The sequence below is a fragment of the Leopardus geoffroyi genome, chromosome A3 (assembly GCF_018350155.1).
Source record: "Leopardus geoffroyi isolate Oge1 chromosome A3, O.geoffroyi_Oge1_pat1.0, whole genome shotgun sequence".
Lineage (NCBI taxonomy): Eukaryota > Metazoa > Chordata > Mammalia > Carnivora > Felidae > Leopardus > Leopardus geoffroyi.
The window spans coordinates 104,034,037-104,059,929 of record NC_059336.1 but is presented as its reverse complement, the minus strand read 5'-3'; the positions used below and the strand labels follow the sequence as shown (position 1 = coordinate 104,059,929).

The window sequence follows — 25,893 nt, the reverse complement described above, 5'->3', positions numbered from 1 at the left end:
TCAATAGGAGTGGGAAGAATTGGTACCTTGCCTTGTTCCCGACCTCAAAGGAAAAACTTTCAACCTTTCACTGTTGAGTATGATTTGGGCTTGAACAACAGTTTCTTGAAGTTCTCTGTGGTTAGGAGGTAGACTTATCTAGAGGCTCAAAGCTACTGGAGACTGTAGTATTATGGTAAACAGGAATGAAACTATTATTCTGTTTCATTCTGTCTTTCCACAAGGCCAATAGGAAGATCCCCATGGTCATCTGGCATCAAGGACATTCGTTAAGTTCCTACTGTAACTAATGGTAGCCCAAAGCCCAATGCTTTGCCATACAGCCAACAACCTGGTTGCAGGAAAAGGGAAATGGTAAAGTTGTCGAATCACAGGGGCCTCCTTCAGGCTGAGGCACTTGGGACCAAGCACACAGGTATGATGTTAGGACACCATCTCATGTGGTATCCTAATAATGCAAAGGAAGGAGTCAGATAAGTTCTGTAAGAGGCTTAACATCTCTCAGTCTGGCCTCTCCACTGAGGCAGTGCTAAGTCTTGCCCATCACCTGCCAGCTTAGCAGCTTAGGGGTGGGAATGGACAGTCACTTATTAACTTATAATTTCGTGTGATCTGTCACGCTTCCTTCCCTGATCACCAGCACCTCAGACTGTTGGAATAGGCTGTTTTGTTGTTTGTCAATTTCCAGTGCTAATTCACCTCTTTCTCCCAAGCTTTTCAAATCTCTCTTCATACCAAACCACGTAAGCTCACACAGAGGTTATCTCGACATTCTGGAAAGTGTGCTGTTTCAGAATCCCTAAAAGGTTAGCCAAAAATATAAGTGTCTTAGTGACAGTGAAATAAAAAAGCTTTGCTGGAGCTTTAGATATATATTTAAATAAACAATTAGGAAAAATAAGAGAAGACGTGTAAACGTTTTTATTTTTACTGGATAGTTCCTTGTTTGAAAGATGTTGCTCCCCAGTGACCTAGTACACCAGTCACTCTGCAAGTCTGGGGCTGCAGAGATGACCGAGGTACGATGGCTGTCCTCCATGAACTCAGCCTGGGAGGGGTGGTGGCAGTAATGTAGGTCAAATCGAAGTGCAGTGAGAGGGGTCTGGAACAAAGGAAGGGCCACGCCATTCTGTGGGTGAGGGTGGCCCACGGAATGGAATGTCCCCGAGCTGAGTCCTGCCTGGTAAACAGCAGAATGTGCCATTTCACACCATCCCCGGGCAGAGGTGGGCAGGACCTTCCGGGCATGGCATGGGATGTGAATGAGCAACTCGCATGTTCAGGCTGAGCATCAAGCCAGTCCACATCCCGGGTGCTGGGCTACAGAAGCTAGCAAGAGAGTGACTGTGGCGGCCCGTAGACCCTCACTGCCGTGAGCCTTGTGTACCCTGCTTGCAGGCCTGAGAACCTTCTACCCTTCCTGCAGGTGATGGGACTGTGGCCTGAGCACAGTGGTGTCAGGAAGATGATTCTGGAGTCAGCACTGTCAGGATGACCCCTTCGAAGGCCGCGGTAACCATCATCCCAGAAGAGTTAAGCTACAGCCTGAGTGTGGGGTGGTGGCAGTGAGTAGGAAGGGTAGTCAGTGACACTTGGGAAAGTTTGATGGGAGAGAAGGTGAAAGCTGGAGTAAGAGGTGATGCGAGGGCTCCAGCCTGTGCACCGGGAGGAGGGATGCCATTACTAGAGAAGGAAGCACGGAGCCCTAAGGAGTTCCGAATTGCAGCGGGCTCCATGTGCTCCAAATCCCCCGGGGGATTTGGGCTTTCTGTGTGCTGTACCCCCTGCCTTTCACTCCCAGCCCCAAGAATGCCTCTTCCAGCTGTCTCATGGGCCACGCACCAGCAGAGCTGCTGCAGAGATTCAGGAAACCAAGATCTCGGGGCCTAATTCCTCTCACATATTAAATGTACATTGTTCTGCCTTATGTCAGGTTTAAGCAGTCACCAAGGGCAGTCAGATTCCATAACGTAGTCTTCAGCTAAACGTGAAGAGTGTATTATTGAAACAAGATCTTTCTAGCTGATCGTACTCCAAATACAAGCTTTGGTGCCTGTAAAATCTATTTAAGGCCTCCTGACTTCCCCCTTCTCTTCCTCCATCCACCAGAACTATTAGAAGGAACTTTTAAAATGAGGAAGTGGTTACAAAAGGGAGAAGGTATCAAACATTTATCTATTTACGTATCTGTTATTGGAAATTATCAAGATCAATTTCAGGAGCATAGAGTTCAAATGTATGTTAAATGACCAAAGAGAGCGTATCATCCAACAATCTTTTTGTATTCTGAAAGGCTAAGTAATGAAAAGCAGACTCTTAATTTGACACAAAAAGGAAAAAGGAGGAGAAATTAGGAAGTAATATATTCAATTATAGGAGCCCTTTGCCAAGACCCTATTGATTTCATGTTCTGACAATTTCAGTTAAGCCTTAGCGGGGAAGAAATTTAGAAACAGGTCAGATCAAACATGTGTGGCCCCCCACGCCTGGAACTCTTGTGTGTGTGACAAAAATAGTGAGGGCTTCACTAGGAATGGGCTCTAACTTTGGGGTCTGTTCCTATTGCCAGGTCTAAGATTAGAGCTTGGAGGACATTGCAGGTGAGAGAAGGGGCCACAGAGAAGACCCCAGAAAATCCGACAGACACCATAACTGCTATGCAGGGAAAGGCTGGCCAGGAGCCTCATGTCCTGTTTCTGCAGAGATCCGTCTCTACTGAATTCCCTCTTGCTGGTTTTCTGCCCTCTGAATCCAGTTTCTTTTCCTCTCCCTCCCCGCATGTCCATGTCTGCTCTGACCATCCATCTGTGTGAAGGGGCACCTTGATGCGGTCATTGGCCCTGACCACCATGCTGGGTGCTGGGCTGGTCACGGTCCTGCCCTGGTCAGAGCAGCGCTCACACTGCAGCGTGGCAAGGACTTCCATGGATGGATGTGCCGCTTGGTGGGGACCCAGACCACACTCAGGAGGGGTTGCTGTTGGGAGGCTTCCTGAACCAGGAGGAGGCAGTCAGGCGAAGGCAGAGGGATGGTGGGAAGAACTGTACCTACAGATATCGGAAGCAAGGGAGGGAATGTGTCCTGGGACTGGACATAGTTTAAGGTAGACAGGAGCCATGGTATGTGTGTGCATGTGCATATGTGTGTTACACATGCATGTGTATCTTTCAGTGCATGTTTATTGAGAACCACGAGGGAAGGAGAGCAGGCCGTCTGTAGGGGAAGCCCCTGTGTGAACAGCGAGGACCATATGGGGTGATGTCTTTGCTAAGATAGCTGTGCTGAACAAGCTCTGTTGGGGACTGGCGACGAGGAGGTCCAGCAGGAGTTCCTCTGGAAGATAGGCTCTTTGGAGCCAGATACATCCGTGTTCCAGTGGGTGATCTAGGGACCACTACTGGACTTTTCAGGGACTTACTGTATCATCAGAATGTTTTTCTTCTTACAGAGCCAAGCACTGCAGGGCACATGGATGTGCCCAGGAAGTCTTAGCTCTTGGACCCCTTCATACTATCATGCCATTCATCATTCTAATGTTGGGTTTCTCTAGGGAAACATGTGAATCCCAGCCTTGCACCCCAGGGGCTTATCTTACTAAACAAGGACTGTCCCACCCACCCTCTGCAATGCTGCCACCTGCCACCTTCTGAGGGCGGGGGAGATTCTGGTGCAGTAGAGCCTGGTGCAGAACTGGGACCAGCAAGGTCTGGGGGTGGGGGTGGGAGACAGAGGGCCCTGGGTTTAAACACTGACCCAGGCTCTGAGACCAGACACGAGCCCCACAACTGGCCCTTCCCTTCAGGGTCCCAAAGCCAGGACGCAGCCCTCTCTGGGGCATTTTGGGCATATTTACTTTTCCTTCTCATAGGACACAAGCTGGAACAGTAGATATAAAGGTGTCCTGATGTGGCCTCTCTCCCAGAATGTAGTAAGATGTTGAGTCATATGTGTTTATCTGTCTGCCCTGGAATTGCAGCTCAGGTTCAAAGGACAAAGGTGCAAAGAATCTTATATTCCCAGTTAAGAAAGCCACCAGTGCGCTGACTCAGACGCACCTACTTTCTGTGAGACACTAGTAGAGAACTGACCAACACCGGGTCATTAATGCAGGAAGAGGCTGGGGGGCTTTTGGAGAAGATAGAATTCGGAAAGGGAGGCTGTCGTGGGGATGGGGGGGGGTCCCTTCCTAAAGTCAATCAGAAGAAACCAAGTAAAATGGGGGAAAAGGTCTAAAGAGAAAAGGGAGAATAATTTGGTGTGCGAACACATAAGAAAGGTGCAAAAGAGGAAGCAGTGGAATTAGCCCAGGAAAAAAGACAGAACAGTACGAGGCAGGGCAGGGGGCACTGAAAAACACAAGGGAAAAGTATGAAAGGGCAGAAAAAACTGGAAAAACAAAACCCCTAGAAAATCGGGAAAATATAGAGCAGCACAAAAATACAGAAAAATTAAAAATACAGAAGAATGAGAAAGCGATGGAGTAGGCTCAAAAAGAAAAAGAACTCATTGAGAGAGAGGGGGAACTATAGAAAGGTTTTTAAGGGGCACCTGGGTGGCTGAGTCAGTTAAGCGTCCCACTTCGGCTGAGGTCATGATCTTGAGGTCTGTGCGTTCGAACCCCACATCGGGCTCTGTGCTGACAGCTCAGAGCCTGGAGCCTGCTTCCCATTCTGTGTCTCTCTCTCTCTCTCTGCCCCTCCCCTGCTCATGCTCTGTCTCTCTCCTGCTCTCTCAAAAATAAATAAACATTAAAAAGATTTATAGGGGCACCTGGGTGGCTCAGTTGTTTAAGCATCCAGCTTCGGCTCAGGTCATGATCTCACAGCTTGTGGGTTCAAGCCCCACATTAGGCTCTGTGCTGACAGCTCAGAGCTTGGAGCCTGCTTCAGATTCTTTGTCTCCCTCTGTCTCTGCCCTTCCCCCACTCATGCTCTGTCTCTCTCTCTCTATCTCAAAAATAAATAAACATTAAAAAATTTTAATAAAAAAATTTATTTAAAAAAAGGTTTTTAAAAAGGAAAACATAAAAAATATGAGAAGGCAGAAAAAATATGTAAAGACCCTCCTCCCTGAACCCCTGCCCCACTCCTGAAAGACAAGACAGAAAGTCAGGAGGAGTGGTGGGTAGGTGGAGATGTGAACCGAGCTGGTGAAGGAGGGGAGTGGCCCTTCCTGGCCCGGCCAGTAGCTCTGTGAGGATGCCCCTGAAGAGACAAAGCGGACTTTGGAGGGAGCGCGCCCTGCCAGCACCTTGATTTTGACTTCTAGTCTCTAGAACTGTGAGAGTATACATTTCTGTTGTGCTATGTCACCAGGATTGTGGTAATGTGCTACAGCAACCTTAAAATAACTCCTTAGTGTGATTTTACCTGTTCTGTTTAAATTTTTTTTTTTTTACGTTTATTCATTTTTGACACAGAGAGAGACAGAGCATGAATGGGGGAGGGGTAGAGAGAGAGGGAGACACAGAATCTGAAACAGGCTCCAGGCTCTGAGCTGTCAGCACAGAGCCCGATGCGGGGCTCGAACTCATGGATTGTGAGATCATGACCTGAGCCGAAGTCAGACGCCCAACCGACTGAACCACCCAGGCGCCCCTGATTTTACCTGTTCTTATGCTCACAAGATAGGTAAGTTCCAAGCAGAGATATGGGAGGTGGACAAAGGAAAAAAGGCCCATGCTAGACAGGCTGTATTTAAAAAATTTTTTTTAATTTTTTTTAACGTTTATTTATTATTGGGAGACAGAGAGAGAGACAAAGCATGAGCATGGGAGGGGCAGAGAGGGGAGGAGACACAGAATCCGAAGCAGGCTCCAGGCTCTGAGCTGCCAGCATAGAGCCCAACACAGGGCTCGAACTCACAAAGCACGAGATCATGATCTGAGCCGAAGTCAGACAGACGCTCCACCACCTGAGCCACCCAGGTGCCCCCCTGAAATGCCGTTTACTTCCCATGCACGGGTATTGCATGTGCTTTGTAAAGTGTATCTGTATTTCATATTTTTGGTGCCATTGCAGTGGCGTTTTTACTTCAAGTACCAATTGTTTCTTGCTGGAATATGGAAATTCAGTTGGTTTTTTTCCCCCCAAATCTTGTGATTTTGCTTAATTTGAGGATTCATTTTAGTAGCTTTATTACACACTCCTTAGGGTTTTTTTACACAGAAAATCACGTCTTTTTGGACGAAGACAGTTTTCCTTATTCCTCTCCAATCTCTACACCTTTCATTTCTTTTTCTTGCCTTATTATCCTGGCTGGAATCTGTAGTATAAGGTCAAATACAAGTAACGACAGACATCCTCATCTTCTCACCAATCATCAGGTGAAAGCACTCAGTCTCTACTATGAAGCGTGATGTCAGCTGAGGCATTTTGGTAGGTTCTTTAGAAGGAGATAGATATTTTCATCTGGCAATATTGCTGCCCAAAGCTACTTGGGGTTTTCTAGAAAAGAAGAAGGGGGAATGGATATGGGCATCCATCAAAAGGGAGGCCAGCAGGGGTTTCTTTATGAGTTCAGCCCTGTCTTAACTGTGTGATGATTTATTAGGAAGTAAGCATTTATTTCCATTAGAGGCTTTAAGTGTGGAATATGGTTCACATTAAACACGACCACGGAACATGTGTGACAATGCATCTTTATAAACTGTCTTTGGGAGGGACAGGTGTTGCCAGGAAACCAGCTCCCCATTAGTCCATTGGGAGGCAGTGTGGCCTGCGGTTAGAAACAATCGCTCAGAAGCCTGGCTGCCCAGTCCGAATCCGGCCCTGCCACCTCGGGCACATTCTTCAACCTACGTCACTTTTCCACCTGCAAAATGAAGGTATCAAAAGATATCAGTAATACTTACCGCCGGGGCTTCTGAAGACTCATAAGCAAATGCAGTTAAGAGCTGCGTCTTATGCAGCAAATGCAGTTAACAGCGTCTGTCGTCTGGTGCGTCTTAGGAAGGACTTAGTTTGTGTGGGGCTCAGTTACACACAAGTTTTCAGTAGCGGGTATACTGCTTGAAGTAAAGAACAACCATCCATTTAAAAAAAAATCCACTCTCCAGAAGTGTCCTACTAAGGCTTTATAAGGAGAAAGGGTTAGATACTTGATCTCTGTTGTTTTGTCTGTTGTCGGTGCAATAAATACATTTTAAAATCCTCAGGGGCGCCTGGGTGGCGCAGTCGGTTAAGCGTCCGACTTCAGCCAGGTCACGATCTCGCGGTCCGTGAGTTCGAGCCCCGCGTCGGGCTCTGGGCTGATGGCTCGGAGCCTGGAGCCTGTTTCCGATTCTGTGTCTCCCTCTCTCTCTGCCCCTCCCCAGTTCATGCTCTGTCTCTCTCTGTCCCAAAAATAAATAAAAAACGTTGAAAAAAAATTTTTTTAAATAAAATCCTCTGCATTGCTTAGGCAGTTACCAGCTGGGCTATAGCTGTGGGCGGTGACACTCCGGAGTTCACCCTGAGTCTACACTTAAAGGCTGAACCAGACTCTGACCTTCTGATCTGCTTGTTTTGACCCCTCGACAGTGCACACTGTTCCTGGGCTGCCCCACCTGGACGTGTGGACCACTGTGCAGCCCCGATTGGCTTCAGCCTATTATTTCTTGCCAATAAACTCCAACTCGAGGGGACAGAGACTTCTCAGTCAGTCACTCTCCCGGGCTCGTGCCTTCCTATCAACATGCTCCAAGTCCTAGGTATCATCCTTCAGTGGGGGGTAAGTCATGCCAGCCTTCCTGTCTGGAGAGGGCTGCAAGGGGACACTTGCCAGCAGAGATGAGGTTACCCTGGACCTGCTCAAGTGGGTCCTGCTGCAGGACTGTGATGTCAACATCTAAGGAAAAGCACTTAGGAGCAGGCTGGCAGGCCATCAAGGGGCCTTTCCCCTTAACTTGAACCTTTTTTTTTTTTTTTTTTTTTTTTTGCCTTATACTTTTTTTTTTAATTAAAAAAATTTTTTTGTTTAACGTTTATTTATTTTTGAGACAGAGAGAGACAGAGCATGAGCGGGGGAGGGTCAGAGAGAGGGAGACACAGAATCTGAAACAGGCTCCAGGCTCTGAGCTGTCAGCACAGAGCCCGATGCGGGGCTCGAACTTCACAGACCGCGAGATCATGACCTGAGCCTGAGTCGGCCGCTTAACCGACTGAGCCACCCAGGCGCCCCATTTTTTTTTTAATTTTTTTAATGTTTCATTTATTTTTGACAGAGAGAGAGAGACAGAGCATGAGCGGGGGAGGGGCAGAGAGAGAGGGAGGCACAGAATCCGAAGCAGGCTCCAGGCTCTGAGCTGTCAGCACAGAGCCCGATGCGGGGCTCGAACTTCACAGACCACGAGATCATGACCTGAGCCGAAGCCGGACGCTCAACTGACTGAGCCACCCAGGTGCCCCTGCCTTATACTTTTTGAGGGGTACAGTCACAGCAAGTTTTGTAAAGGCCCCTCTGCGGCATTTTCTCCTCTGAAGTCCCTTCTTCATGCAGGGTCTACGTTGTCTAGCCAATCATCTGTTTCTGGTTTTCTCTAGATCAGGCCAGTGAAAGACTTAACTATACACGCTGAGTTTTTTTAAAAATTTAAAAGTGCCCTCTGTTCTGTTTGGACACATCTATCTGCACAATACTTTATCCTTCGTCTCTCCTTATACGGTGGTGGGGGGCAGCCGACGCGTGTGTAGGAGAGCCTGTGCACCAGGCCCCAGCATGGAGTTTCAGGTGTCTTCCTCCGCAGTGTGACGGGTAGAGTTTGGGGACGGGAGCGTCTGGCCAGCTCTTGTGCTCACTGTTGCCACAGGTGCTCCAGAGCCTGTTCCTTGAGAGTTCCATTTTCTACTGTGCCTTTTCAGCTGCAATTTTGATATCAACACAGAGAGATACTGATTCTGGGAGCAAGACAGACGTTATCCTCTCCCTGGATTATCCTAAGACACCCCAGTTAGGTGGGGACTTCAAGGCACATGTGACATGGCCCTCCAAACTCTGCCTGCTGCCCCAGGTGATCACGCTAAATTATACATGGGAAGAGGCTTTCTGCAGTGCTGTTTTTCCACTGGAGGACAAAGCGCTCTGTTACAGGAGGGCTTTGACAAAGCGAGGCCTCCAGGCCCCGCAGGAACCGCGGAGCTGCAGGCGCAGGTTACCTTCCAACCACAGGGCTCAGCGTGTGAGTTTAAAACAAATGGGAAACAGATGCAGAGAGTCTGACTTTCTATTTGAGGGTTATTTCTTTGAGCAAAGACAAGCGCTAAACATTTAAATATCAAACTGGTAGGTTTTCGAAACAAAAAAAAAGGCAAGAAGAAACAAAAGTCAGAAGTGACAAATTTAACACTCTTCTCTGGTCAGATAAGAATCTGCCCTTAGCGCCACCTAAATGACGATAACTGCCAGCTTCGTGATTTGGCATCTTTCTCTTTGTGTCTTTTCTTCCTTCTTATTCCAGTTAGATTTCCTCCCTTCCCGCCAACTAAACAAACAAACAAACAAAAGCGAAAACCAAAGCAAAACAACTCTTTCCGTAGGCGTGATCGAAAGAGCGTCTCACACAGAGCAGATGTGCAAACGTGCAAACGTTATCCGTCAGATGGAGGGATGACGTGGAGGTGCCGTGAGTGAGGTTTCCACACTCCTGTTACCTCCTCACGCACATCAGACGCGAAACGCCACTCCCGGAGCTGTGACAGGCATTCGAGAAACAACCTGAAAACAAATGGAAGTATACCGGCCTGCCACAGAAGGAAGGAGGGAGGAAAGACAGGTTGGCTTTGCTGCAGATTAGATTGAAGTTGTTAGTTCTGGTATTTGAAATGCTTCGGGCAGTGAGCGACCCAGTTGGCACCGTGTCACTTTATCTGTGTGTGCGCTCTCCGCTTCGGATTGTTTCCTGCACGCCTGTTACACCTCAAGAATTGGCGGCTGGTAGGGGCCGTGTTTGGTGTGAATGAGGACTTACTATAACCACGTAAACTGGACTCGCAGTACGTTTATGGCATTTCTTCATCTAACAAATAGCCTTTGTGGGTGGCAGAGGCCAGCCTGGCAACATACCCAGGCTTAAGGTTGAACGAAAAATGTGCAAAGTGGCCATCTGCCTTGCTTCTGAGTTTGATCCTCTGAGAAGATCACCGGTGGTTATTTTTACTCTGTCAACGTGACAGGTGACGAGCAAGAAGGAGGACTTGTTCAGTGCCTGGAACTTGTGTCTTCGTCATGTTGCCTCCCTGTCTCTGGCGTGCATTCACAGAGGCCAGTTGGCTCTTGTTGAGTGTTTGTGATTGAGTGACTCGGGGTGCAAATTAGGTGGGAATGAGGCTGCAGAAGAAGGACAGTCCCCACACCAGCCTGAGCCCTGGTGTTGAATTCAGGGCCCCAAAATAACTCCCAACCTACCAGGAGCACTGACCGCACGACATGCACCCGGTACCCAACACTAAACTCCAAGAACAGTGCACCTGACACCACCTGACAGTTGCCAATAACACTCGATCGGTTGGAGGCAGCTGGCGAACGGCGGCCCCTCAGCAGTGGCCCTGTGCCCAACGGGAACTGCCATTCCCACAAAAACAAGCCGGAGGGCGCCCACGCGGATGAAGCGAGGGTATTTTTTTTTAATAGGATCACTGCCTGGAGGATTTCAAATACCACAACCAACTACTTAAACCTAATCCTCAAATTAGCAAGAAACTGGTTCAGCCTTTTAAAGCTGTGGTTCCCAGCCAGAGGCGATCGTGCCCTCCCCGGAACGTTTTAGTGACATTTGGAGACATTCTTTGTTGTCGTAACTGAGCAGGGGTTGCTAGTGGATGGAGACCTGGGGCACCGCTAAACATCCCTCCTCGCGTGACAGCACCCGCAACAAGGAATCATCCTGCCTAGATGTCAGTCGTGCTGAGAGTGAGAACCCACGAGTGTTCATCTCGACCTCCACAGACACAATCAAGTAAGATAAAACGAAATCTTGGGAACGGTGGAAGATCCATCAAGACATGGCAAATTATTCTGTCTTTAAATTTTTTTAGTGTTTATTTTTGAGAGAGAGAGAGAGAGAGAGAGAGAGAGAGAAGGGAGGGGCAGGGAGAGAGGAAGACACAGAATTCAAAGTAGGCTCCAGGCTCTGAACTGTGAGCTCGAACTCATGAGCTGTGAGATCATGACCTGAGCCAAAGTCGGTCACTTAACCCACTGAGCCACCCAGGCACCCCAAGATATGGCAAATTATTCTTGAAAGTGTTGTGTAAGGTCCAGAATCATTCGTGTATTCATCATCACGCTCCTACTCCATGGGGGGAAAGCCTTAAAAGAAGAAGGCTCTCTCTGTGCTTGTTTGCCGTGTAGGGTTTTCCCTCACACCAGGCTCACCGCTGGCCCTAGGAAGGCGGGATCAGGTCTGGTCACCCCCACAACTCTGGGACCTGGCTCCCAGTACTCATGTGTCCTCAGGAACCATCTTGTGGAGTGGAGTTCCTGGATGGCCTCTGTGAAGAGGCAAGCCAGCACCCCAGGAATGCCTGCCTCCTACCCAACCTCATCGCTCAGCCACCACCCTACCTCCCCACCCAGGCAGTGACCACATTCTGTAATAGCCACAGCCTCATTAGCACCCAGATTTGGATTGGCTTCCACCTTCTCCCCGGGGCCGGAAAGGAGGTGCCAGCGTGGGACTTAGAGGGACAGAGGAAGGGCAAAAGGCTCCCAAAGGTCATTAAGGCACAGGACTGAGCTCCCTCATATACAGATCCAGAAATTTTAATTTGTCCGCACGCCCCCACTGTATAAGGCTCAGGGGCATTGACTCACCGTAATCAAACTCAAAGGTGACAGGTATATAGGCCAGAATGCCAGTTTATTCGTCACAAATGAAAACCCAACTGCTGACTCATCTGTACACGCTCTGCCCTGTGGGGAAATCTCCATGGGGAATTCAGTTCGCGTCAGAATGTTGCAGAAGGCTGGACTGTCTGAATGGCTCTTGGAGGAGCATGTGAGCGTCCATGCTGGCCGGCCTGCCACAGAGGCTGGACCCTGGAGGCCGTGGGCTGTCTGCTGCCTGGACTGTCTTGTTTAGCTCAGCACCAGCTTCGCTCCCCAAGAAATGCATGCAAACCACCCCTCTTCTGTTGGTGGGCTATTTTTTCAGATTTGTTGATCCGGCTGAAACTTGATAGGAGATAAAGCAGCACACGACCGACACGCGGGTCAGCACTACTGAAGGCACCTGCAGCCCAGGTCTTGTCATCCCTTCTGTGTAGATGTTTAGAGCTCCACTCCCAGGGGTGCCGGGCCTGTGGCTTCGGCACCTGGTCTCCTCCCTCTGCTCCTCTGCGTACTGACCACAGATATTACTCATTCCAGGACATGAGCAGATGAAACTTTTTTTTTTTTTTTTTTTTGAGAGAGAGAGAGAGAGAGAGCAGGGAAGGGGCAGAGAGAGAATAAGAGAGGTAGAATCCCAAGCGGTGTCCTCGAGGTCAGAGTGGGGCTCAAACCGTGAGATTATGACCTGAGCCGATCAAGAGCTAGACGTTTAGGGGCGCCTGGGTGGCGCAGTCGGTTAAGCGTCCGACTTCAGCCAGGTCACGATCTCGCGGTCCATGAGTTCGAGCCCCGTGTCAGTCTCTGGGCTGATGGCTCAGAGCCTGGAGCCTGTTTCCGATTCTGTGTCTCCCTCTCTCTCTGCCCCTCCCCCATTCATGCTCTGTCTCTCTCTGTCCCAAAAATAAATAAACGTTGAAAAAAAAAAAAAAAAAAAAAAAGAGCTAGACGTTTAACGGACTGAGCCACCCAGGTGCCCCCAGGTGAAATACTTCTAAACATAAACATTAAGAGATGGGATTAAATATGAAAGGGGGCATCAACGTATCCCTGAACTCATGCCTTTGCCTTGGAAACACTGACCATTACGCCTTGAACCACTCGTCTCACCTGTCGAGAGCCTAATAAAGTTTAGTGGGAGGGTTGAGAACTTGGGCTCCAGAGTCAGGTTAACTGAATGCAGAGGCTTTATTTACCTCTACATGCTGCGTGACTGTGAGTGGTTTAATCAACCTCTCTGAGCTTTAGCCTCATCTTCATTTACAAAATGGAGATAATGTGCTATTTACCTCATGAGGCTGTTGAGAAGATACTTGAAAGCGCTTACCTTAGATATGATCCATCATTAGGGTTCAGTAAAAAATTGTTACTACTGTTAATTACTACTCTACAAAAAAACCTTAGTTCCTGTTACCAAAATGGAACATTTAGATGCTTGTTTCTTAAGAGTAAGAATAAAAGAAAGAGAAAGCAAGTTAGCTTCCAGTGTATGAAGTCTTAACACCGGCAGGAAACGTCGAGGATTTAATGTCGCCACAGCGCAAAAGAACTCCACATTGATTCTCAACCGTTTATTGGTTAATAACCACAGTAGCAAAAGTGATTATTTTTACGAAATTGGCCCCCTGCAATGTCAGAGGAGGACCATTTGGCTGTATAAAGGAACAGAAGCAAAATAATGAGAATTTGTTCAATGGCAGCATCTGGAAATCCCAGGAATGTTTTGAGATAGAGAAAGCCATCCGTAATGAGGAGGCCGGTACAGATACAGAATAGGTTCTAACAGTAGGAATGCACTCGGCGCGCACCGTGCAGGAACGATTTAGTCAGCATATCATTGCATTCAAATAGCATGCCGCGCCTCCGGCAGAGGTCCCGCGGGGATGGGGGACGAAGTAGAGGGAGCCCATCTGTCTTCGGTGACCGGACCCAGATGTTGCCTTTGGAGACTTTCGAAGAAAGAGCACAGAGGAGGGAAGGAAAGGATCAGTCCACGAAAGCACAGACCTTAACGTCACCCCAGATGAAAATGAACTCAGAATCTAGCCATTTTTATTAGGAACAAATGGAAAAAAAAGCCTTCTGGCATCAGTATCCGTTGTCACCTGAAGGCTCAGGAAAACCATGTTTGAAACAAGAACGTTAAGCAGTCTCTAGTGGTTTCTGAAGTGGGATGTAACCATTACAATGATAAATTGTTATTTTTCTATGATACACATTTTTACCTTGCCCTGGAAAGAGCAGTTCTGAAACATGGTGCTGTCTGAACCCCTAAGGGTGTACCAATTCCTAAACAGAAAAGAGAAACTAAGCACTTTTATTACATAAATTACATCCAACGTTCTCCAGCTCCATGCAGAGTTGTCTTTTGGTTTCTTCCCTTCTCGGAGCTTGTAAGGTGTTCTCATTATGCCACAGAAGTCCCTTTTCTGGTTCTTAATAAGGTAACTAATAATTTAGAATGTTCACATTAAGAGCACATTGTAATTGTGATTGGAATGTATAAATAGTGTGGCTGTCTGGCTATCAGAAGTTAATTTCAGACTCCTCTCAGGGATGATTTGTTTCCAAACAAGACTTATTTCTTAACAAAAATGTGATCATATGTGTTCTTAAAGCATGTATTTCTGTATTTTATCCGCGAGTGCTTGTTCCAGTATTCTTCATGGGATCAGCATTTATTTGCCCCTGTTGTTAATAAGGCTATTGTTTAAACAAACGACATTCACCTTGATTTCTTATTAGTCTTGCCATCCATCTTCTAAGGAACTATGGGAATATACTTACCACCTCATTGAATGTGTATTTCATTATTCGAGCTCAGAAAAATAAAATGCCATAACTAGGGAACCTGGGTGGCTCAGTCAGTTGAGTGTCTGACCCTTGATTTCAGCTCAGGTCCTTATCTCAGGGTTGTGGGATCGAGCCCTGCATTGAGCTTCATGCTGAGCCTGCTTAAGAGTCTCTCTCTCTTCTTTGAATACAGGTTTCTTCAGTGTTTTGCTGTTGTTGCTGGAGATAGAGGTTTGGCAGGTGGGGAAGGAGGGTAGATACCACAGGCATTGTGTTGGCTGGGACAATCTGCATGCCTTCCTTTCTCATGGGGACCTCTGCTGGATGGGACTATCTTTAGAGCAGTCCAGCTTGCCCTGACAGGTGGTCTGGGGTTGCAGGGAGGAGCTCTGGGGACTCCTGCCCCTGACACTGACCTTTCTCTTTGTCTAGCACCCATTGAATATGTGGGTGGTAGAAGCAGACAAGGGGTCTAGGGAGCCAAGAATGGGCAGGTGCAATTTACAGCAGCATCTTGGAGGCCCTAACGCTGGGGAAGAGAAGGGCTTTTCCGGCTCTGTTCCCTCTATCCCGGTCACGTGACTGAACCTCAGACACATTTGTTCCTGAGAGCAAAAGGTGCAGCTGGGAGTTGAGGGTCCCCATTTCAGAGCGCGTGATGCCTGGGAGAGCCCACGCGACTGTCCTAGTCCTCTGCGGGAGTCGCCGGGTCCCTGAAGCCTGAAGTCTGGGACAGCGGAGAGGGGCCATCTGGAATGCCAGGAGGTGGCAAGAAACAGGGAGAAAAGGAAGTGAGAACTCACTTACCCTGTGCTTGCACAAGATTCCCTCAAGAGGCAGATGAAAGCAGGGGCTCCTGCTGAGGGAGGCACCTGGGGAAATGGAGACGGTTTTAAGGAGGAGCATGGGGGCATTTGGGTCTAACGTAAATGGTGGCTATCACAAAAAGAAAAGAGGAAATTTGACTGAACTTGAAGCATTATAGCATGTAAACCTTTGGTGGAGCATGCAACATTGCCTCATGAGCAAATGGACACAGGAAGAGAAAGTTCTATAATGCAGACCGCCCAACATCATACCCCATCCCTAACCCTTCCCCTCCTGGGAAAGTGGGTGGGGCAGAGCGTGGCTCCCAGACGTCCCGAGTTCGTGAAAAGACTCGTCTCCAGCATCATGAAAGTTATTGCTCCTGTCATCATCACAAAGCCGGGGTTTCTCCCCTGGAGCCTCGCCTTTTCCCCGTGGCCGCATAGGTAAACTTGCAGTTTGGGTCAGCCCAACCCAAAGACCCCCAAGTACTGTTCACTCAAGAAATGCTTGGGGCGCCTGGGTGGCTCAGTCGGCTGAGCGACCGACTTCGGCTCAGGCCATGTTCTCACGGTTTGTGGGTTCGAGCCCCGCGTCAGGCTCTGTGCTGACAGCTTGGAGCCTGGAGCCTGCTTCGGATTCTGAGTCTCCGTCTCTCTCTGCCTCTCTCTCACTCTCTCTCTCAAAAATAAATAAACGTTAAAAAAAAAAAAAAAAAGAAATGCTGCCAGTCACACTGGCCTCGCTAGAGGTCTGAGCCCCTGAGGACCCTGATCACCCCAAACCTGGGAGTATGTTCTCAGGAAAGCTGTCTTGGGAGACCTCTGCTAACTCACTCGTCTTTGAAGGAGGTGACAATGTATGAGATCATCTTATGACAAACGACCTGAGGACTCTGTTGCGCTGGGAAGAAGAGGACAGATGAAAACAGCAGAGTCTAACTCCTGAGTGATACCTGTTCTGTGGAGGAGACTGTTAAGAACAGAGTTCAGCTACTTGACCCAGATGCTAATAAAGCGTCACTATTCCTGGTGCCCTGGTAACGATCACAGCGGCCTCCACCTGTTGAGGGTTTCCCTGATGCCAGAGTCATGTCATTTCTTTGGTCTCTACGACAAGCTCACAAAGGCCACTGAGGAAACTGAGGCTCAGTGGAGGGCCAGTTGCCTGGGATCCCATGCAAATGAGCTTTGGAGCTGGGGGCTTCACCCCCGGACTGGCTAACCCCAACGCTTTGCTCAGAAAAGCTTTCTAGGCATCAGATTTTGAGGGAGACTCTCCCTCCACCAATTCCCCCCCCCCCCCCGCCCCTGCCTCAAGGGCTTTCCTTCCTACAGAGAAACACCAGAGGATGGGAGTCACAGCCTCCTTGAACTTCTGGAGATTTTCCTTTGTATATTCTAAAGTTGGCCTGTACTGCTTTTCACTACTGTCACTGGGTTTGTCTCTGAATAGTGCGTCTTCTATTTTCTATCTCACAGGCTTTCTGTGAGAATTAAACGAAAATCACGCAAGGAAGCAGGAGGGCCCTGTAATCATGGCAACAGCTAACACGGAGGGAGGGCTCAGCGTATCAGGCCCCGTGCAAAATGTTATGAATGAAGCGTTCATTAATGCCCCGCCAAGACAGCGAGGAAGGGCCCACTGTCTACCCAATTTCCATCTGAGGAAGCTAAGCACAGAGAGGTTAAGTAAATTACCTGGCGTCACACAGCAGGAGGATTCAAATCCCAACCGACTGCTAGCATCTGCCCTCTGGGGGGCCCATATGCTCTGGGTGGGGCTGAATTTGGTCGCTCAGCATTGCTAAAGAGGCACCAAAAATAAGCCCTCCCCACCTTTGAAACGTGGGTTTTTATTTTCTTCTCTCTTTCCCCATTGTAAGCTCGAAAGAGGTACCTTACATTTGTGCTGCAAAGATCTGATCCGCAGTCCGTGCCGACTTTGTAACTTCTGGCGTCTAAGTCCTTTCAACATAAGATTAATCAGTAACCAAGCTGGCAGGTGAAAGCAACACAAAAGTAAAAAAGAAACAATTTTTACTGCTGAACTCTGTACTGGGAGTTTTCCACTAGGAATATGATTGAGAATGATACCTTCTAAACTGAATAAAAGTAGGAGCATAGGAACTCTTATAGCAATTCTAGGTGTGATTTTATATTTCAAAAATATCCCGTATCCCATATTCTGCAGAGAAACATATTTGCAATAAACATAAATTAAATTTAGATTTTAAAGGACAACATGTCCTAATCTCACAAAACATTTAGCAAATAACCTTTGAGTTCACATGAGCCACCCACACAAAAACCAAAATGAACTCAGAAAAAAACATAGAAAAAGCAACTGTCTGTTGACAACCAGATTTTCTTTCAGCTCTGAGTTTTTTGGGGTTTTTTTTTTTTTTTGTCTATAAATAATCTGTATGTTTCAAATGTGACCAATTTTTTTTAAGGTGCCTCCTGGCATGTTCTCACTTCAGTGTGTTTTGAAAACAAGAAAAAACTGTGCAAACCATAGGAACTACGGGTTTTTGGAAGGGGGAGCTTTAATATACACGCTTTTCAGATACCAAAAGTGTCACAACGAAACATTAAGATGATGTATCCTTTCTACGGTGCATCTGTTTTTCTTTTATGAAATCTGGAGTTTGATAAATCACCAGAGATAAAAACATCATTTTTAACCTATCGTAGATCCCAAATGTCAGGAGGAAAAATAGTGCTGTGTGTCCTCTTCATGAATTTGCCTCTCTCTTTGCTTGAGAGTTATGGGATTTTATTTGCAGAGAAAACATAATGCTCTATTAACTTGAAAATGATGGCGTTTACTCAGAAATGTGAGAACCAAAGAGGAAAAAAAGGAGCGTTCAATCCTCTGAGATATAATCAAGTAACAAGTTTTAATATATACTTAAAGTGGCCTAGAATGTTGGATGCAGAAGTGATCACTAGATAACTAACAGCGAGGTTTTCATTAGTATATTTACCTTCCTTTACTGACACGTAGGACCCCTGACTTGCTATATCGAAGTGGATGTTGAAAACTCAACAGGGAGAGTTTGTTTAACATCAGGGTAAGTAGGGATGGAGGAAGCTATTTCTGGTAATTTTTTTCTACTGAAAAATGACTCAGAAATTCTCTCTTAATTGGAAGCCTGGAAAATAAAGGAATTCCCACAGATTTTTATAACTATAGGTGAGAAGTATTCTGTGCCCGAGAATGTAACAAAATCTCCTCTGGTACAGGTGGCGCCTAATCTCTTATTGCTGTGATCCGCAGGGTCCAAGGGCATGAACCAGAAAGTAAGCTCGTCATGAAAGCACAACATGGCAGAAAAAAATGGCTTTTCACAATGGTAGAAATAGCTCTTCCTTCATATGTGATGCAGTGAACACTAGAGTTCCTTGTCTTATGCCCATTTCATAGTTCATCATTCCTGAGAAGTTTAAGACAACTTAAATTGTATGCAAACCCATTCTAGGCTATGGACAAATGGTTGAGTTTTTCTGATAAGTGCTATAAAAAGCTTTTGTCAACAGTCGATTCTGATCTATGCACCAGAGGTGCCTCAAGTCCCAGCTGTGCAGGACCAGTGATGGCTGTGAACACTTGACTTCAGTTTGCTTTGGTCTTTCCTGCAAGGAACATGAGGACAGTGCTGGTCCTAAGGAACGGCCTTGAGCTATTTCCTTGGATCATGGGACGAAATGGCGGGATGTTCCATAGAAGCTAAAGCTTTCAAGCATTTGAAATCTGGCCCTGCCCCACCCGAGTCCAGCATCTACGCAGTTATCCTTCAGAAACAATGCGGATGTAGATCACTCTTCCTTCAGTCCCTTATGCACCCATCCTCAGCCAACAAGCATGTGGTGAAGGCCTACTGTGTGCCAGGAACTGTGTTGAGTTCTTAGGATGAAAGATCCAGTAAGGAATGGCCCCCGCTCTCAAGGAGCATTAGGCAGAACTGGGATGACAGTTTCTATAGAACAAAGGCTCTGGGAGAACCGGGGAGAGACTTAAGTCAGCCCTGGTGTAATGGGGTTCACATGGCTCCCCACTGAAGCACCAGGCAAGGCAGTCAGCATTTAAGACCTTGCTTTTTGTAAGGTTTACCTACATTGCAGAAGTGGAAAGGGCATTATAAGCAGGAGGAAGAGTAGAATGGGAGGCGTGAAATTCATGGATGATTTGGGAAAACACTTGTGGTTTGGTGTGTCAGGGCACACGTAGGGGACAAGAGTCAGAATCCCCCAGGACCTTTGCAGGCCTATTCCGGGAACTTTCACTGTCACCCTGCACAGTCAGCGGAGGTCTGGGAAAGATTTGGAACAGGGGAAGGCATGACCAGATGGGGCTGTAGGAGGTGAAGTGTGACCAGGGGAGGCCAGGCCAGACTGCCCAACATGCAGCTGTGAGGGTACAAACTGAGAAGCCATGGTGGCAGGACTTGGAGAGGGGGGCATTCTGGAGACGTTATGGGGGAGGAATCTACGGTACCTCGAGAGCGATGGGAAGTGAAGGGTGAGGTGGGAGGAAGCACCGAGGGTGATACGAGAAGGGCTAGGCTGGTTCTGGCTCCAAGGTGGAGCAGACATGACCAAAGCCAGCCTGGACGTGTGCAGCTTTGGGGGAACCAGAGGCCTGTGGGTGAGACGCCATGACAAGGAATGGCAGAGAGACCTGAGAGGCATAGAGATCTCCAAGTCCCGAGCATAGCATTATGTTAAACGAGAGGTGAACCCCTCAAAATGGAACATCGGGGCTGATGCTGCCCCCTAGGCAATTGCTCATGGCCATCACGGCCATTATCTTCCTGATTTAAATGATATATCTGGAGTCCACAGCTCTTGGTTTTCCAAAATTGGTCAACTCCTGTTCCCTTCATGGATCAGTGTATGGGGGATGTGACCTCCAGCTGAGGGTCAACTGTTGGAGTTGTCTTTACAACAAGGGATCTGCTGGTGGGCAGGGCAGTCCCCTGGGGACGGTGGTCTACTGGGGAGAAGATATGGCAGTGGCCACCACTGATGGCTACCTCAGGAAGCACTTGTGGGCCATGATGAGCTGGGGGGCCACACTGAGTAAGCGAGAGAGGACCCCATCCATCTGATGGTGGGCAGCCTCCCCACACATGGGAAGACTGCATGTTCCAGAGAGAGGAGTCCAGAAGAGCTGTGCCCTCGTCTCTTGTTGAGTGAATGGCCACGTTTGCCCCAGGCTGAAAGGACTCTATCCGGGGAATCAGTGGCAAGTGTGCGTGCTCCCTCTTGTGACCGTGTACCTGACCTGAGCCAGAGACACAGCTGGCTCTCCTTTGAAACCAGCTCCACAGGAAAGAGCCCTGAGAAGGAAGATCAGATCAGCATGGTGTCACAGGCATGGAGAGAGCAGAACCACTTTCCTCCCAAGGTCCAGACACTGCAGACAGGGTTTGACCCCCCAACACACACAGAGCCTTGCCCCTGCTCCCCACGCGAACTCTCCACCTCTAGAACTTGGCAGCCAGTTATCCACATCTCACTCCCATGGCTCAGACTAAGGTCAAGGATTCCAAGATGGCAGTGAGAAGCCGCTGCTGTTCCCACCCAGGGCCCGGCCAAACTGATGTGTTGCCTGCTACAGAAGTGCAGTCTGCCCCTCCACACTTCCCCTCTGTGAGCACTGTTCCTGTAGATTTCAGAGGAGTGGTGGCGGCGGGGGTGGCGCGGAATTACTTGACAGTTTATTTGCTTCCAAAGTTTTCGGGACCTCCTGTTTGCAAGACTTTGGGCTAGGATGACATATGACCCTTGTCAGTATAGTAGAGGAATAAGATGTGAATGCACGTGCCCTGGTACATGGGGAGCGTGACGAGCCCATGAGAGGTCCAGGGAGTTTGCAGACATCACGGGACTCTGAGATGCCTTCCAGAAGTTCCCTCGGTACTGGGTCTTAAAGTATGAATAGGATCCCGGAGTTGGAAGTGTGGCAGCGCATTCCGGGAGGAGGCTGCGGTGTGGACAGAGGTGAAGGTGACAAAATGAAGTCCTCGTTCAGGGAATGGCAAGGCGCCTGTTCTACCAGAAGGGAAGTGTTCAGGGGAGAGACCAGGAAACAGGTTGAATATTGGAAGAGTGGGCTGAACGCTGCATTAAAGAGCTGGGCCTTTTCTGGGGAGACAGTAGGAGGATCAACTCCCTGTTGATCCTGAAAACCAAAGTAGAGTTCTTTCTGCAAAGATGAAGCCCTTTTGTTTCTCTGTCTCTCTCTTTAAACATTTCCCTGTGGTGTTGTGATGAATAGGTGGGCGGGGGACTTCAGAGGCCCAGGAGTGACAGTTCTACAAGAGCTGAGTGCAGGCTTTCAGACCCAGGTGAGATGAGAGGGCTGAGGGACAGCCACCAGCATGCTACCTTGTGCCATAGAGTAAGTGGAGGACCCCTAAGCTGACCGGGAGCCTCAGGTGTGGGTCCCAAGCGTGCGTGACCCTCAAGGCTCCCGAGGAGAGGCAGGCCAGAGCTGGGGATATGGGACCCACTGCCCCCAGTGCCAGAGCCCGGTATCCAGCCCCCAGGGTACTCGGCCATCACACTCTCCCAGGTGGAACCTTCTGTTTAGGGGCACGTGTCAGCCTCCATATTTCTTCTGCCTCTAAGAGGAGGCTGGTTTCCTTATCTTCATTGTAGGTATGTGAGGTGAAAGCCTCCTTCTCCTGCCAGACTGGAGACACAGCTGGGACAGCTGTCCTCTCTCCAGAGATAGATGGACGGGCCTGGTTTTGAAGAGGTTTGGGTGAGCCTGTATTTTAGCATCATTCTCTAGCACAACAAGTCTTCCTTCTACGTGTGGGGCCCAGGGGAAGCGTATAAAACAGGCTGGCAAAGTGTTGAAGAAAATCTACCCTGTCCTGCTGCCTGAACAAATGTAGCTTCACTCATCTGGAAAAGCCAGGCTCCAATTTACAATTCTCAGACTCTGGGAAGTTGTGTGAACTCAGCAGCATGGGGAGAAGCATCCGCCCTGCAGATCCCTAGCTGTCCACATCCCCAGAACCACCCCACACCGTGTGAATCCTCCAGTCTAGACACACAGGGTCTGTCTACACCCCTGCCAACACCTGCCCCTCGGGCACCCCATGAGTCTGGGGGTACGCACACCAGATGGAGTACATTCCCAGGGAAGAGACTCAAGCTATAAACCCAGGACCCTGGGAAGTGGGGTGCAGACCCTAAGCAGGTAACCCCCCATTGCCACACAGGGAAGGCTACAGCCACAGGAATGGCAGAGCAAGGCTCTCTAGAGCTTGGCACCTGGGGAAGGACCCCAGTTCTCCAGGGCCCTGTCACGGGGATTGAGAGAGAAGCCGAAAGAACGTTCTGAGAGCAATACAGCCCCTATGTCATCTGTCGAGGTCACTTGTGCCTGCTAACGTAGTGATAGTTCCCCAATCTTACGGCCATATTTCAGAAGGAAACAAGTTCAATGCTATTGTGCATTTGGTTTGTCTTGCTTTCCCCCCTTATTTGCATTCACATGTCATAGTGAAAGACATTCTAGGTACAACCATTTCCTTGTCTCAGGGATCTCCCATGTTGCAGAGTCCTGTCTACCTTTCAAAAATGGCTGCACGGGCAAGGCTGTCGGACCTCACCTCCCGGCCCATGACAGCACACAGTCAGAAGGGGAGACTTACGTAGTCCAAGCTGGCCTGTAAGTTTGTTCTCCCCAACTACCATTTTCTTAGTTCAGCTGGGTCATTTTTTTTTTTTCCCTAGGCTCCCCCACCGCAACGCCGCACCTCAAAGCTACTTTTTACCTCAAAATCTGTTGTTCTCCCTCTATTGTCAGGCCCATCTTTTCTGTCACACCGAGTGCGAGGGTTGAACCGAGGGACCCTGACTGTATTCAGACAGGTGGAAGCGTTTGCATCCCCTGCTGAGATGAACTGCACTGGAACACTTCAGAGCCGTTGAAACGATCGACGTGGAATCAAGAAAGTCTCACCCAGCGTCTCTGAAGGAGACTGGCGCCTCTGCCACGAGCCCTGTGTTTCGTCGCACTGCCTTCTTCTCATTAGGCAGGCAGCCCCTTGAATCAGCAGCAGGGGTAGAGGAACGGAGATACCACAAATGCTTTCATTTTTAGGGTGGTTTTTTTTTTTTTCTCTCTCATTTAAAGGCTGGGGAGGGAAGCGAGAGGGGAATGAAATGTCAACCTTGTGGCGATGCTTCTCAGTGGGTTAGGCAGCCCAGGCAGGCCCGGTGGCCGTGCAGACCTGGTGGAGAGCGGCTGGCAGTGTGCCCACCCTCCGTCTTCTTCTGGGGTTGGGCAGAAGTCGGTGTTGGGGGAGGTGAGCCGTGAGCCTGCCGTTGGCATGAGAGCGCGTGTCACGCTGACATCGAAGGCGAGGAGAAAACAACCTGGGACTCGGTCCGCTCTGCCGCTGTTGGTGCCCAGTTTTCAAGGTTGGCTCTTGTCGCTTGTATAGACAGGGTGAGAGGGGCAGGCCTCATGAACCCGAGCCAGCCAGTTAAGGGGAAATTGCATCTATGGCGTCCTGTGTTCCCACAGGGCACTTCGGTCCACAAAACGGGGCATGTTTTTGTGGGTGACGTTGGACATGTTAGACAACGACAGGCATAGAACAGAGCTCAGGAAAAGACCCAAGGCTGCCTATGGAGTGCACGGTCTCACTCCTTGGATGAGGCAGTGTGTGCACCCATAAGCCAAAAAAACTATTTAAAGAGAAGAATCCAGTGTGTAATGTGTCCACCAAAGTATCAAGTGGAGAAGAAATAAGCATGGTGAGGAAAGCAGAAGCTTCTCAAAGGTGCAGGGTCGGGGGCCCAGGCCATGCCGGGCACTGTGCCTTGGCCTACGGCCCTTCTTCCTAACACCACACCCACTGGGCAGGCACCAGTCTCCACAGGTGACTGTGAGGAAACTAAGGCTCAGGGAGAGCATATGGCTTGACCAGGGACACGCAGCTGGGAGTGGTGGTGAAGACCACCAGTGAGGTCTGTCTGACTCGGCCTTGACCGGTTGGGCCCAGGAAAGGGGTGGGGTTTGAGCAGACGGGAAGAAGACCGAATGGCTGAGGACCCAGCCGAGGATTAATGATAGTGCGGAGCTGGCAGAGGGGGGTCTGCACCAGGGAAGAGGGGCTGCGATGCAGAGGGGAGGCAGTGTATGCAGAGCAATGGCCGTGCTAGTTTTCCTGTGGTGGCGGCAGTGGGCACGGCGACCGGAGAGGGGGACCAGGCATCAAGGCTGGGGAATGAGTCAGAAGTGTTGTACAGGAGTCAAAGTGGCACCTGTGCCATGGGAAAGGGGTGCCTCAGGGAGACACTGTGCAAGAAGGGTCAGCAGGCTCAGCGACAGGAAGGAAGAATCACAGATCTGGCTGGGGCATGATGGTGACAAAGAAATGGGAAAATTCCGGGAAGGGTTAGCTAGGCATGGAAGTCAACTGGTTTGGATTGTATGTTCAGGGTTCAAAGGAACAGCTACACCTGGCTGGGTGCCACATCTTGTGAACACCGAAAAGTGTTGCAGTGGAGTCCAGCCATAGGCAGCTGGAGGTATGGCTCTGGGGTCATCACAGAGGAGGGGAGGTGAGGGTGAGAATCTAGGAGCCCCCCAAGGAAGCAAGTAACAAACATTCAGGTTCCCATGGCCTATGCTCAGAAGATTCCAAGTCACAGCATAAACTTTTACCAAATGAAATTGCTATCTCCAAAAAGATTATCTGAAGAAAACCTAGCCAGGACCACCTGGGTGGCTCAGTCAGTTAAGTGTCCGACTTTGGCTCATGTCATGATCTCATGGCTTGTGAGTTTGAGCCCCACATCAGGCTCTGTGCTGATGGCTCAGAGCCTGGAGCCTGTTGTGGATTCTGTGTGTGTGTGTGTGTGTGTGTGTGTGTGTGTGTCTGCCCCTCCCCTGCTCATGCTCTGTCTCTCTCTGTCTCTCAAAAATAAATAAATATTACAAAAAATTTAAAGAAAACCTAGCCCCTGAATTTGTAGATTATTCTTTACTCATCCTCGGACAATAGAGGTCAATGTCACCGCGAAAGTCCAAAACAGAGCTTTGTGTCTTTTAGGGGCTGGTGTGTTCTACATGGGTGAGAGCAAACCACAATCATATGAATGCATAGGTCGGGCTCTTATCTCATGCTGAGTTTCTGTTGAGCCCCTTTCATGGGGAAAGTATCGTATTAATTCTTAACTCTCTTAAAAATTTTTTTAATTGTTTAAAATAATTTAAGATTCAATGTAATTAATTTGAGCTTTAGCCGGGGGGGGCATGCTTTAGCCAGCTTTAGCCATGACTGGATGGGCATATACATATAAAGTGGACAACACCGATCGATCCTTCTGTTGGTTCTGAGCGCATTTTGTCTGGATAAGGGCAAAAATTTAGACTTGGGAAAAATAAAGAGCACAAGATACAAGTGATAACAGTTAAAACCATAGAGTAATTTAGTCATAGATGAAAACTCTC

The 25,893-nt window shown here is 48.7% G+C and overlaps 1 protein-coding gene and 1 long non-coding RNA gene across 2 annotated transcripts in view; one reads left to right on the top strand and one right to left on the bottom strand.

Annotated features, from left to right (window-relative positions):
• ACOXL (acyl-CoA oxidase like) overlaps nucleotides 1-25,893 on the top strand; it is a 341,271-nt gene that overhangs the window by 252,434 nt on the left and 62,944 nt on the right. The window contains exon 16 of the mRNA XM_045446915.1: nucleotides 10,152-10,239. Coding sequence (XP_045302871.1) covers nucleotides 10,152-10,239 — 88 coding nt within the window. The remainder of the gene's footprint in view (nucleotides 1-10,151; nucleotides 10,240-25,893) is intronic.
• Nucleotides 13,362-25,192, bottom strand: LOC123581143. Its single transcript, XR_006703640.1, has 2 exons — nucleotides 23,392-25,192; nucleotides 13,362-13,754 (listed from the first exon to the last, which is right to left on the bottom strand). It is a non-coding gene; the product is annotated as an uncharacterized LOC123581143 (long non-coding RNA).